The 13017-nt window shown below is 41.1% G+C and overlaps 1 protein-coding gene across 3 annotated transcripts in view; it reads left to right on the top strand.

Annotated features, from left to right (window-relative positions):
* Positions 1-13017, top strand: part of CACHD1 (cache domain containing 1) — a 207610-nt gene that overhangs the window by 181195 nt on the left and 13398 nt on the right. For all 3 annotated transcript variants that reach the window (XM_054037560.1, XM_054037561.1, XM_054037562.1), the window contains 6 exons: positions 5549-5671; positions 8131-8230; positions 8359-8475; positions 10503-10663; positions 11780-11866; positions 12228-12344. In XM_054037560.1, coding sequence (XP_053893535.1) covers positions 5549-5671; positions 8131-8230; positions 8359-8475; positions 10503-10663; positions 11780-11866; positions 12228-12344 — 705 coding nt within the window. The remainder of the gene's footprint in view (positions 1-5548; positions 5672-8130; positions 8231-8358; positions 8476-10502; positions 10664-11779; positions 11867-12227; positions 12345-13017) is intronic.

The following is a 13017-nucleotide window of genomic DNA, read 5'->3' as shown; positions in this document are numbered from 1 at the left end:
CTGAGCTTACATTGCAATGTAGACATACCCTGAAATTCTCTATATGAAATTTGGAGAGCCCCTGGCCTGTGCCCTTCAAAACTTATTGCTTAGCCATTTTGTGCTAGACTGTCCAAAAATGTTCTTGTTTATGTGGGAAGAAACTGTACATCCCAGCCTCTATATGCACAGACAGAAAACAAATCAAAACAAAAGAGCCATCCCCACTTCTGGAACAACACACCACCATAGCTATAAACACCATCCTGATGTAGGAAAATACATTTTGTGTATTGCTGATTCTTCTATGACTAAAAAAAAAAAAGTTAATGTAGGGACTCCCATTTTAAGAAAACGTTCAGTGTGTTTCACTTTGTTTCTGAATTGACATTCATTGCTGCATGTCTTCTGTCATTACTGTCAAGAGACTCTGAGGAGAGGGGTGAGGTTTTATATATAAAACCCTTTCACATATTGAAGTGATCCTTTGTGATTCAGAGATCAGACAGTTTAAAATAATTTGTCTCAGGCCAGACATCCAACCAAATGATGAGATTCCATCAGATTAGGGTATACAATCTTTAAAGAGTTCAGTTTTCACTTCTATAGCATACTTCATATTGAACACTTTTTTAATATTCCTGCTAGCGACACTGTAATACTTCAGAGATAAATATTAGCCACTCAGCTTGGTTTGTATGAGTTCCAGCGTTTTCATTGGTGAGCCATCTGCTATACACACTCCAACTAACATCCCAGCAGGAAGAACTTGGTTTCTAGCATTGCTCTGCTAAATAGTTCACTTGGCCAGCTCTGAGTTGGGGACATTAGTGGCAGTGCTGTTTCTAAACACTAAAATATTGAGGGCTGCTTTTAGTTTTTCTACGGAAATATGTAGACTTTGTTTGATCTTTCCCACAGCAAAACATCTGTCCATCTTCCTTGGCAGGAGCATCAGTCAGGGCTACGTAACTATGTGGAGCTGTTCACATAGGGAATCATTTAAGAGAATAAGAGCTTCTTCTTTGAGGACAAAAATGTACTGGCTCTTTGTGGTGATATATAAATTTTTTATTTTTTATTCTGTTTTGTTTAATAAGAGACAGTTCAGATCATTTCAAGGAGACTTATATAGTTGTCGTTGAGGCTCCAAGTATTGCTAGGATCAAAAGGATATTGTCCCATGGGGTAAGTCCCCAAATTAGGTTTTGTGTTTAAAAAAACATTCCAAAGGCCTAATGTTTTCATTAGAAACAGCTATTCAGATTCAAACAGTTCCTGCTGCTGTTTGGGACCTAATATTACAGCATTATGTTACCAGGAAGTGAAATTGCAAAGAGACCTATAAACAAAAGTGAAACTGATCAATAAATTTTCATTGTCCAAGCTGAATGAAATATCCCAAGAAAATAAGCAGCAGCAGTGAGAAGTAAGATGTTTTCATTGTAACAATCTAAATTGTAATTAATAACCAAAGTTAATTTCTTCGTTCAAATGTAATTTTTCACTTGATCGTGCCTCTTAACTTCTTCCATGCTCTCAGCCAGTGTGATCATCTTGTTCATACCTTGCCAGTGCACAATACTTGAACTTCTTCTGCTGATGTTTGATGTAATCAGAATACATCAATGACATGACTGCTTCTCTTTCGTTCCTATTATATACGGCATAGTATTTGCTTCCAAAGGTTGGGAAAAAGACAATCCATGCACAAAATAATGTTTTTTCTACTACAGAATATATCAGATAATTGGAAGGGATTAGTGCCCAAAAGTGAAGTTAAAATAATACTTTTAGAAGCCTTTTGTATGGCTTTTACAGAGAGAGAGAAGACATCTTCAGGACATTATAGTTCTCCTTCTTGTTATATAGAACCAAATATGATTCTATTACACTGGAATCCTGTCTCCCTGAAATTGTTTAAGATAAGAACAGATTTAATTTAATGTATCTATTAAAAGACTATATGCTTGATATGGCCAAAGGGATTTTTAGGTAAAATATAGCTACGGACAAAAAGTCTTAATTAGTGATGTCGCTGAGAAGATATTTCATTATTTACCTTTATAGGATTAAACTTCAAGAGCTAAGTTAGCAAAACCATCCTCTAAAGTGCCACTAGTAACATTTTTGAGACTGCAAACTGGTCTTTACACACTCTGTGTTCTGTGATGTCTACCTGACTTGCACATGCAAATAGATATGACCTCATGTTTCTGTGGATTTTTGCCTTCACAAAACTAATGGCACAATTTTTGTGTGGGCTCAGTTTTGTGCAGGGAACAGTTTTAGGATTAACTGAAATTATGGACCTCAGTGCATATATTGTGGAACAACATGAGCACGATCACTTCATCAGGCCAGCTTTCTTTTAGATGGGTGGAGTCATAGCACAGACAGGTTTCTTTAATCCACTAGAACTGATTGATCTGCTCTTCATTTGTGTGAAAAATCATCAGATGGTCAGCATCTGGAATATTGGCAAAGAAGCCCCTGCTGCATCGTGAGGCCAGCTGTCCCGTTCCATTGGCTGCTGTATCTAGGCATTGACATTTTTGATTCTATCTTCATAGATGAAATTCTTTTAAAAATTTTCAAAATAGTATTAAATTAAATAGGTCTATTCTCCCATTATAGGGTGCTTAGAAGGGAAACAGGCATTAACATAATCTCTGGTGAGTGGGTATACAGCAGTGGTCCCCAAACTTTTCAGGGTCACACACCCCTTAACACCCAGTCCGGGAGCCAGGGCTGGAAGCGCTCCCGGGTGGGGGGGGGGAGGAAAGAAAGAGAGATGCAGAGAGGGGTAAGGGGGCTGAGGCTGAGGGCGGATCTGGGGCCAGGGCCAGGAGCAGAGCAAGGGCTGGGTGTGGCGCCCTGTCTGGATGCGAGGCCAGGAGCCAGGGCCGTGACTGGGGGCAGGGCTAGAGCAGAGTTAAGCATGGAACAGGGCAGGGTGGCGCTCCCTTCCCGCCACCCATGGGGGCTGGCCCGGGCCCCCTCCCCCCCCCAACATTCCTCCACACCTCTCGTAGGGGGGCATGCCGCACAGTTTGGGAACATCTGGTATACAGTATCCCAAAGAAGGGGGTCCCTTCTTCCTGTCACACACTCTCGTGGTGCTCCTAGGAGGAGGCCCTGCCAAGCCATACAGCAGCATGGGGATTTGGGGGTTAAATCCTGGAAGAGTGTGGAGGTGGGAAGAAGAAATTGATGTCCTATTTAGAAGAGCCTGGGCTCAGGGACATTTACAGGGAGCATCTAGGTTACTCTCCTGAGAAAGGAAGAAGGATTTGCCAGGACAGGGAGCTTTGGAAACACAAGTGATGTCATAAGATATGATGTCCTGTTTATTGTTTTGTTTTGGAGTTAGGGTGACCAGATGTCCCGATTTTATAGGGACAGTCCCGATATTTGGGGCTTTTCACATTTGCTATCTGGTCACCCTATTTGGAGTTCACAGGCTCTTAACCTGCTAAAAGGGAATGTCGCTGGAGACTTTGCTGGTTTGGGCTCTTTTAGTGGAACAAGAGCCCTCTAAACAAACCAGAACCCTAAGAAAGCATATTGTTTTGTTGTGAACTTTCTAACCGACCACCAGTCTCTGGCCACGAGCACTCTTGGGAGTACTGCACTGTTAGTGGAGAAAACAGCACGGGTGGGAAAATAAAGGCAAATGATTGAGGAATAGGAGAGCTTTCCAGCACTGTTGTGAAAAATACTTTGGCATATGTGCTCCAAGATTGTGTTTTGTAGGTCTTTGATGTGTCAGTTGCTAAGGTAACCATGTGTATTCTTGAGCTGCTGAGCAAAATGGGGACACCAGCAGACCTCCACATATGGACAGGATACTATAATGCGCAGCAGCTGCTGCTGCTGCTCTCAATCATCCACAAAAACTGAAGATCCTGCTTTATTCCTGAATGTGAATTTTCATCACTATGTCCAAGTGTGGTTTCTCTATGCTGGAAAATTACATTGTGGCAGAACACGTTAACTAACATGATTTTAAATGCAGTTTAGCCCTCAGTGTGTGTCTATCATCATGTCAGCTAGGACTCACCCCAGGGTTAACCGTGATGAGCTTGATAGGATGTTAAACATGGCAGTCTTTGTCTGCAAGGCGTGTTTAGTGTAGTATTAACTATATTTTCAGTCCCTAATGTGCTTGTACATGAACCATTTTTTGCCAGCTGACTTTGAGGTTTGTAGTCACACACCTCAGTGGCATAAAAGCCAGAGGTGTGAACCCTCCTATGCAGAAAGGAGGTTTTGAAGAACTGCAGAAAACAGTTTAAATTTTTTTTAAAAAAAAGCGTGGAAGATGGTGTCGTCTTGTGTTCTGCTTTCTGCTTTGTAACTTCCAAACAATTTGAAGTAATAAACATTATGACCAGAAGGGGGCAACCTCTCTTTATGCTAGAGAAGATTACACTTTAAAGAGTTTAAACTATATAAGTAGTAAAGACAAAGTTTTAGATTAAGAATAAAAACAAATTACCCCTCCCCTCCCCCGGGAGGTTTCACATAATCTGAAGAGGGGCTTCATGTTCCCTTTGGCATAGTAGGAGGGTGAGTAAAAAGCCATAAAAATTGTAATAAGCAGAAGGTCTGCAGGCCACTTAGTTCCCTAGAAGCTGAAAAGATTCTTTAAGCATCATCCTCCCCCCAGGAAGCAGGTATTGCTCTGTAACTGGTGCTGAGGATAAGGGGGGCTGTGAACTGTGGTGATGCCGGGGGAGGGGAGGGGTAATTTTGTTTTTTTGTTTAGGGTATTTTTAACCCTAACTTACATTGTTATGTGTGTAATGAAAGTGAATATCTGTTGGCCCCTTAAATTACCTGCTTAGATCTCTTCACCATGTTTGAGCCTTTCATCTCGTTTTTGAGCAAAAAATCACTCTGGAATAATGAAGACCAGATCGTATGGCATAAGGGAATGCAGTGGAAAATGAGTCTTTCTGGTATCTGAGGCTTTCTTCTCTACAGACTCTTGCTATAGAAAGAGTGCAAGTGATGTGCTCAAGCAAAACATCTGGAAGAAGGACTCCCATTCTGACTGTGCTTTCTGCTATGCAAGGGATACAAGCTGAATCACTAAGCAAATGCTGGGTGGGCTGCATATAAATGAGATCAAATGCAGGGAGATAACTTTGGGTTTCTTCAGCACTCAGCCGTGATCCTGTTCCATTGTGGGATATACCCCAGGTTTAACACCCAACTGGTAAAGGTAAAACCTAGGTGGGGGCATTTTGTTCACCTCGACCAGCAATCGCATGTTAAAATACAACTGTCCTGTTCACAGTGGGTTTCAAAATGTGCTAGTTAAAACATTTCAGCAAATGTGTGTATAAAATACCTTTTATCCTAAGCTAGATAAGCCTGAAAGGGATATGAGCTACACTTCTTAACTGAGTGCAGGTCTGAGCCTGCGTGGGTGTCATTTACATGCTCGGGGGGGGTTGGATGCCTGTCTGTAGATTATTTACTTCATATCAAATTCAGCAAAGTATTTTGAATGTTCACTTATTCATATAGTCCTTCAATCTGCTTCTCTTTTTCTATTTAGTGCACAGATGTCTTCAGGACATTCTGTGGCTGTGATGGGCATTGACTTTACTCTGCGGTACTTCTATAAGGTTCTAATGGACTTGCTACCAGTTTGCAACCAAGATGGAGGCAACAAAATAAGGTACACCTTTGGGTTACTGAGTTAGCCTTAGTCTTCCCTTTCATGTGGTATATCTTCAAACATTCTGTTCCTTGGTCTGGCTCACCCTGTCGTATTGTAATCTGCAGTCATTATACTCATCAGGACAATGTGGACTCTTGATATCCGACATTGAACGTATATGAACAATCAATAAAATATAAAAAGGGGAAATAATTCATTCTTACTTGTATTATTCAGGCTTAATACAAATGCCCATAAATCCATTATAAGATGAACGCAGCTTCCATTCATTCCGTTACTTGTTCTTATCCTGGAGTATTTTTAGATACTTAACTGGTGACACTGACCGTATGAAAGAACAAAATTTGTTTACATATGAAAATCACACAATCCGCTTAATTGATTTGAAGCATAAATATTCAGCACTATTTTGTTTAAGTTGTCACATCAAATAAATTATACTACAAATGTAGTGTAAAATGCCTGGAGTCATTTTTTATTTTAACTTGGTGTGGCCTATACATGTCTGAATGTTTCATTTTCCCTTTGGCCTTCCACTGAAGACTCTCACTGCGAAAATCCTCTATATTATGGGTAGAGTAGCTTGATAAAGTATGTTTGGAATGCTTAAAGGAGATCTTGAATTAAGGTAAAAATGTATGTGACACCTTTTTTTATGCTTTTGTGGTGTATAAAAAAGGCCTGTCAGGGATTTTGCCTTGGGATTTTTTGTTTTGTTTTGTTTTCACTTTTGTTTTTGTCAAAAACAAATAGTAATAAAAGGGATGGGCGCATCCTTTTTCAACTTTACAATATCATGAATATCAAGTCTTGGGTTAAGTACTTGCTGTAACTCTCCATCATAGGACACAGAATTGGGTGCTCTCAGTCCTGGAAAGCACTATGACGTTGAATCTGTTTTGGTTTTTTTCAGAGCATATCTTCCAAGTATTTGTCAGGGATTTGATTTTAAATTGGTGTCCTCAAAGCCAGACCAAAAACAAAAAACCCCAACCCAAAACAGTCAGACTGAACAGTCTGAATAAAAATAATTTCCCATCTCCAGTCAATCAGGATTCATCCCATGGTATTTGTGATCATAAGTCTACTAGTTCACGAGTTGTCTATGACATCTTCCAGGAAAAACAGCAGACAAGACCTGCATTTCTAATGCAAAAACAAAAGTTGGTAGGAAAAAAATTCTGTTAACTTTTCATGCCTCCTTCTTATATTGTAAAGGGTACACCCTATCTATTTTTTTGTGCAGGTTACCTTTAAAATTATGTATGTGATTTTTTTTACATTTAGGTGATACAGTCAGGACTTTACACTGTACACGCAGTTGTGGGAATTGTACACTTGTAAGCCGCTCCTGCAGTTTCTCATAGCCCCAGGCCGGAGGCAGGGGGTTTGCATGCACAGCTGCAGGACCCAGCCAAAGCTATGGTTAAGCTGGGGGACTTTAGCTCCACCCCTGCTGAGTTCTTCAGGAGCATTAAGTGGCCTACATTAACCTCTTCCAGTTTTCCTTCTGTGGCCACACATTCTCTTGATCTTTGCACAGACTAAGCCCTCTCCCTAGGATATCTGCTCCTTTGCCTTCCCCTGTATCACTGCTTTCTGTGTCTATGGTAACAGAAAGAGGGAGGGAGGCAGGCGTGCTGTGCAGAGGGACTGCCAGTGAGAGAAAGGCCTTGCAAAGAGAAGGAGGCCTGAGAAAAGGGTTGACATTGGTGGTTGGGGAAAAGAGGGTGACAGGAAAGGAACATGGGAGAGAAGGAAAATAAGATATTTGCCCTTCTGTAAGCCCTTTTATCAGAGGATCTCAAAGCGCTTTATGAACATTATGGAATGATGCTTCCCAACACCTCACTTTACAGATGGAGGGGCAAAGGCGCAGATTACATGCTTTCCCCAAAGTCACTCTGGAAGAGCTGGGAATAAGAAGGGAAATGGTGTGTGAATTAGGAGTTTAATGAAGATTCACATTTTCATAAGAATATTAAGTGGAGGTGACTTCCCCCCTATTAAAATTAAACTAAAAGCTTGACATTACTTTAAAAGAAAAATGTCTGGTGGAAAATTATAGGAGAATCCTTACATTTGTTACTATTAGCATTTGAGGTTAAGCAGTTAGAACTTCTAAAAATCTTGTTTTTCGCTATTGGTTTACTTTGTGCATTTCTCGCAGATTAGACAATGGAAATAAAATAAGTGGTCTCATTTCTGTGTCCAGTCAATTCCATCTTCAAATTCTCAAGTATTAGTACAGTGCTGCAATACTGGTTGGTTCGTAAACTTCAGGGATATACTGATATGTTCTTTTTAAAACTATTTCCATTGAATTTTTAACGGACAGTTTTTTGTATTGGACAGAGTTTTTGTTCAAGCTTCTTTTTACAACCATATTTAACCTACCCATTTATTTAAAACATAAAGAAACCTCATGAACAATGCATTTTGTTTATATTGGGCAGGTGCTTTATTATGGAGGATAGAGGGTATCTCGTGGCACACCCAACTCTCATTGATCCTAAAGGTCATGCTCCGGTGGAACAGCAGCATATTACACACAAGGTTTGGCTAAATCATGTCTTTTTTTTTTCTTTTTCTTTTTTTTCCCCCCTTTTTTGAAAGATTACGGAATGTACTGAAGTCACTTTTTATGCCTTTTTTTAAGTAAAATTCTCTTGTTGCCTTCTCAGGAACCCTTGGTAGCAAATGACATTCTAAACCACCCAAACTTCGTGAAGAAAAACCTCTGCAACAGTTTCAGTGACAGAACAGTTCAGAGGTTTTATAAATTTAACACTAGCCTAGTGGTACGTATTGTTTGTTTTCTTGTTTTACTTTTTGAATGTATTTTGGTTGGGTTGGATTTACTTTGACTGCCCTTTGCATCAGTCAATGTTGATCACCAAGAACAGCAAACGGAGACTCAAAACCAACTCATTGTGAAGGGCAGCACATGGTGGCCCTGTAGAAACATAAAATCAGTGGGCTAAACTGTACAAACTTTGCTCACATGAGTGGTGCCAGGGATTATGAATGTGAGTATTTGCCAAAGGTTACATAATCTAGCCCAGAAGTGAGAGCTGAGAAGTTATTTTTCCTATCTTTTATTAAGGGTATTTTTTAAATGTTGGTTTGGATTTTTCTGCAGTGGATCCCAGCTCCTTATGTCCAGTCACCAACCCTCTCCGTTGTCACATCCTAGTGTGCACAGATGGGGTCTTCCTCTTTACTCTTACCCTTCTCATTTGGAGCCTTTTACACTATTAGCTGGAGAGAAGCTATTAAGTAACAAAATAGAAAACATATCAACATACATTTAGTATAATTTGTCAAATTGAAGTCTTCTAAAAATCCCAGGTAAAGACTGGTGATGCTGTCTCATATTACGGTGACCAGACAGCAAATGTGAAAAATCAGGACGGGGTGGGGAGTAATAGAAGCCTATATAAGAAAAAGACCCAAAAATCCAGACTATCCCTATAAAATCGAGACATCTTGTCACCCTATAGAGCTTCCCCCTGTTCTTTATCTTGCAAACAGATTGTAATCTAATATTCTTATTTGCAGTGTTGTAGCTGTGTTGGTTCCAGGATATTAGAGAGACAAGGTAGGTGAGGTAATCTCTTTTATTGGACCAACTTCTTTTGGTGAAAGAGACACTCTGGGCTCTGTGGAGCTCGAAAGTGTCTCTCTTTCACCCACAGAAGCTGGTCCAATAAAAGAGATTACCTCTCCCACCTTGTCTATATAACATTCATGACAGCCATATGTTGTTGTGCAGAGTGTACTGACTACTATGTCACAAATCCATCATTACAAGATCACTGTGGAATAATGTCAAAAACTCTAGGCTCTGTGAGAGAAAGCTGTTGTTTAAACACACTTTTCTAGGGTTATTAGTAAAAGTGTCAAGAAAATTTCTGAAAGCTCAGGCAAGTTAAATGGATCTGTGTTAGAACAGGATAGATTTTAACATTTTCTCTACAGTTGAAATGCAAAATGGGTTGGAGGTGGAGGGGGCCAGGAGTTTTGTTGCAAAGGAAAATGCAGAGGACAGAAAGCAAATTTAGATTGCATTGTGAGAGTCAGAATCGGGAATGCTTTGGCTTTTCAAATAGTTCACAGCTGAAGTACATTTTTATAGTACGTGTGCCAGCAAGTTGTCAGAAACTTGTGATGGCGCCTGCCAGCCAGAACTGAATCTCTGTGTGAAGGTAACAGGTAATTGGCATCTGGGCATGCGCAGGAATTTAAATTTCACTGCTTTTGTGGGGGGCACATTCTGTGCCTCCATCACGGCCCTGGGGGCCAGAGGAGCTGTTGGCTCCCGCTACAGCCCCGTGGCCGGAGGAGCTGCCGGTTCCCACCATGGCCACAGGGACTCTGTGCCCCCACCACTATTGGGGGAGGAGAGAGGAGAGCTGTGCCCCTGCTTCCCCCCACACACACACTTGTGCACATCCTTGATTGGTATGCTGAGGAAGGGAAGGGAGGAGAGATTTATTTGAATGAAGTATTGTCCGCTGTCAGGCAGGATTACTAGACTAGAGCCCATTATGGCACATCATAATGTTATAAGATAAACAAATGTTGTTAATCTTTAGGAAAGTGCTTTGTCATCCAGTACTGGCTGAGTTTTGCTCATCTCCCAAGCAGGCTGATGAATTAATTTGTATGCCTGTTATCTGAAGAAAAGGCATGCTACGGTCATGTTCCCTCGTAGTTTTTGCTTCAGCTTATGGTTCTATAAATGTGCTTGGGGAGGGGGAAAGATTTCAACTCACTAGGTAGTATGTTTCCTACTACATCTTTGACATGCCTTGCTTCGCCCTAGGGTGATCTGACAAACCTAGTGCATGGCAGCCACTGTTCTAAATACAGACTGACAAGAATACCTGGAACCAATGCCTTTGTTGGAATAGTCAATGAAACCTGTGACTCTCTTGCTTTCTGTGCCTGCAGTATGGTAGACAGGCTCTGTCTGAACTGTCACAGGTAAGAGTGATTTGAAATGAATTGGCAAGTGCAGGTATTGGTTTTTATTTTATTGCAAATGAAGACCGAGAGCCCTGGTCATTTTGTAGGCTAAGCTAACATATCTGGTGCAACTCCTGTGTCAGAGCAAAACATATATTGTACCTGCATAAATAAAATGTATTTTATGTGTAATGAGTAGGGTTATGCTCCTCTTTTATAAGGGTTTGCAGATTTATCAGGTGCACAGTAGTTTAAAAAAAATTTGTCATATAAGCCTTGTGGGCGTTTAAGCCATTTTCCCCTCCATTCCTTGGCTTTTGCCAGTGCTCCCTTTTTGTTTCAGGCTCAGGCATGTGAATCACTTTGCTTAAAAATAGTTCAACTGAATGGGAGTACTCATCTGGGGCAAAATCACTCCCAGGTCTGGGGTGTTTGCAGAAACAGGACCTTCTTTACAGCCTAGTAACACTTGCCTTTGGGTGTGGAATATGATGGATTGTCACATAGGTGCCAAGCTTACTGCCTTCACACCCTGTCCCTGCAAAGGGTCTTGACTACAATAAAAACAATGTGGTAAAGCTGCACAGGAGGGAAGGAGCTCTGTGTGTGATCACCCTGGAGAGCTACGCGGTGGGGGAGGAAGAAGAGATTTTTCTGCTGCTTAGCACTCATGGGCTTGGGAAATGTGGCAAGGAGAGGGCTAGTAGCTCCATGGGTCCATTGGGGATATTCATCTCTTCTGCAACTCAGAATAGGAGCAGAGGAGTTGTTCCACATGGAGGAAGGGAGGGTTCCTTTCTCCCAGCTGAGTTCCTAATGCTCAGCCTGACTATGAGTTCCTAATGACTCAGCTGCAGCAACCTGCATGGAACTTGGAGGGAAGAGCCCAGGTTGCTGAAGGGTAGATTGTGGAGAAGACACTAGTAAGTCAACCAGTGCGCATGAGGCCAGTATGTTAGCTGAAGTTTCAATGTCTTGGTAAATAAATAGTTCCCTTAATAAATAGCCAGTTTAGTCTTACAAATCGGGTGTCTTTTCAGTACATGGTCTGTAAAACACTGGCTGTATGCTGGGATTAGGATTTGGACTTCAGTTTATATTGATGCAACTGGCCATTTTTTCTTTTTTCTAAAGAATGGAACAAAACGAATGTGAATGCCCTTGTGAATGCCCTCTAGAGGTCAATGAATGTACTGGCAACCTTACCAATGCAGAAAGCAGGTGAGAACAAGTATCTCTAAAACTCGAGTAACCTTGTTGTTGTGAGTATTAAATGTTAAAACCCTTGAATATGGACTACTTTCTCATACTACCATATATGCAGTGCCCGGTAGAATATATGCATCCGAAGAAGTGGGCTATAGTCCACGAAAGCTTATGCTCTAATAAATGTGTTAGTCTCCAAGGTGCCACAAGTACTCCTGTTCTTTTTGCGGATACAGACTAACACGGTTGCTACTCTGAAACCGGTAGAATAGAGTGATTAAACAGTTGGATTATACTTAGCAAAGTTTAATTTTTTTGATTGGCTCTACTGCAATTCTTTTTTGTGACATGATCTCAATTATTTTCCCCGCTGTAGGAATCCTAGTTGTGAAGTCCACCAGGAACCGATGACATTCACAGCAATTGATCCTAGCCTACAGGATGCTCTTCCACAATGTATTAACACGCGGTGTAATCAGAGGCTGGAGAGTGGGTAAAGTGCAATGTTTTCCCTCTCTGAAAATACGTGCAGGGCTTGAAATTATTAGGCGCTGTTATTTATTCTAATACAGACAAATCTTCCCTTGACACTAAATAAAGTAAGTGCTATAAAACTGCAGCCATGATCCTGATGCCGCCATGCAGTAAACTTGTTTGAATCATCTATCTGCTATTAAATGCATTAGAGAGCCTCAGTGACACCCTTTCTTGACTTCCATTGAAGTCAATGGAATGCACCAATGTAAGTAAGAGGAGAAATGAGCCGTAGAAAGGACAATGAATTCTACCTTTCAGCTAGAGGGGAAAGTGCCACAATATTTGCCTACTCTTTTTGAGAAGCAGATCTTAAAAGGAGAGTGGTCATAGAAACATTGGGAGTAGGCACTGCTTAACCAAGGATTTCTGTCAGAAAAAAATAAACTATGTGTCACTTAAACTGTGATATGAGTGTAGTAGGCTTGCTAGCCGTGGCTCAGGTCATGGCTAGCAAAGATCAGGGCCAAATTCTCTGAAGCACTCAGTTTTGTGGAGTGTGGCAGAGCAGGTGGAGTGGCAGGGAGCCAGTTACAGCTCACTGATTCTCTGCCCCTGACACTGTTTAGAACAGCCTGGGGACTGCTCTGATTTGTGCCGGTTGGCTGTGGTCTCCAAGAAATGGTCCATCA

This window comes from Malaclemys terrapin, chromosome 8 (genome assembly GCF_027887155.1).
Source record: "Malaclemys terrapin pileata isolate rMalTer1 chromosome 8, rMalTer1.hap1, whole genome shotgun sequence".
Taxonomy (NCBI): domain Eukaryota; kingdom Metazoa; phylum Chordata; order Testudines; family Emydidae; genus Malaclemys; species Malaclemys terrapin.
Note: the sequence above shows the minus strand (reverse complement) of the source record. Positions and strands in the feature narration are given on the sequence as shown.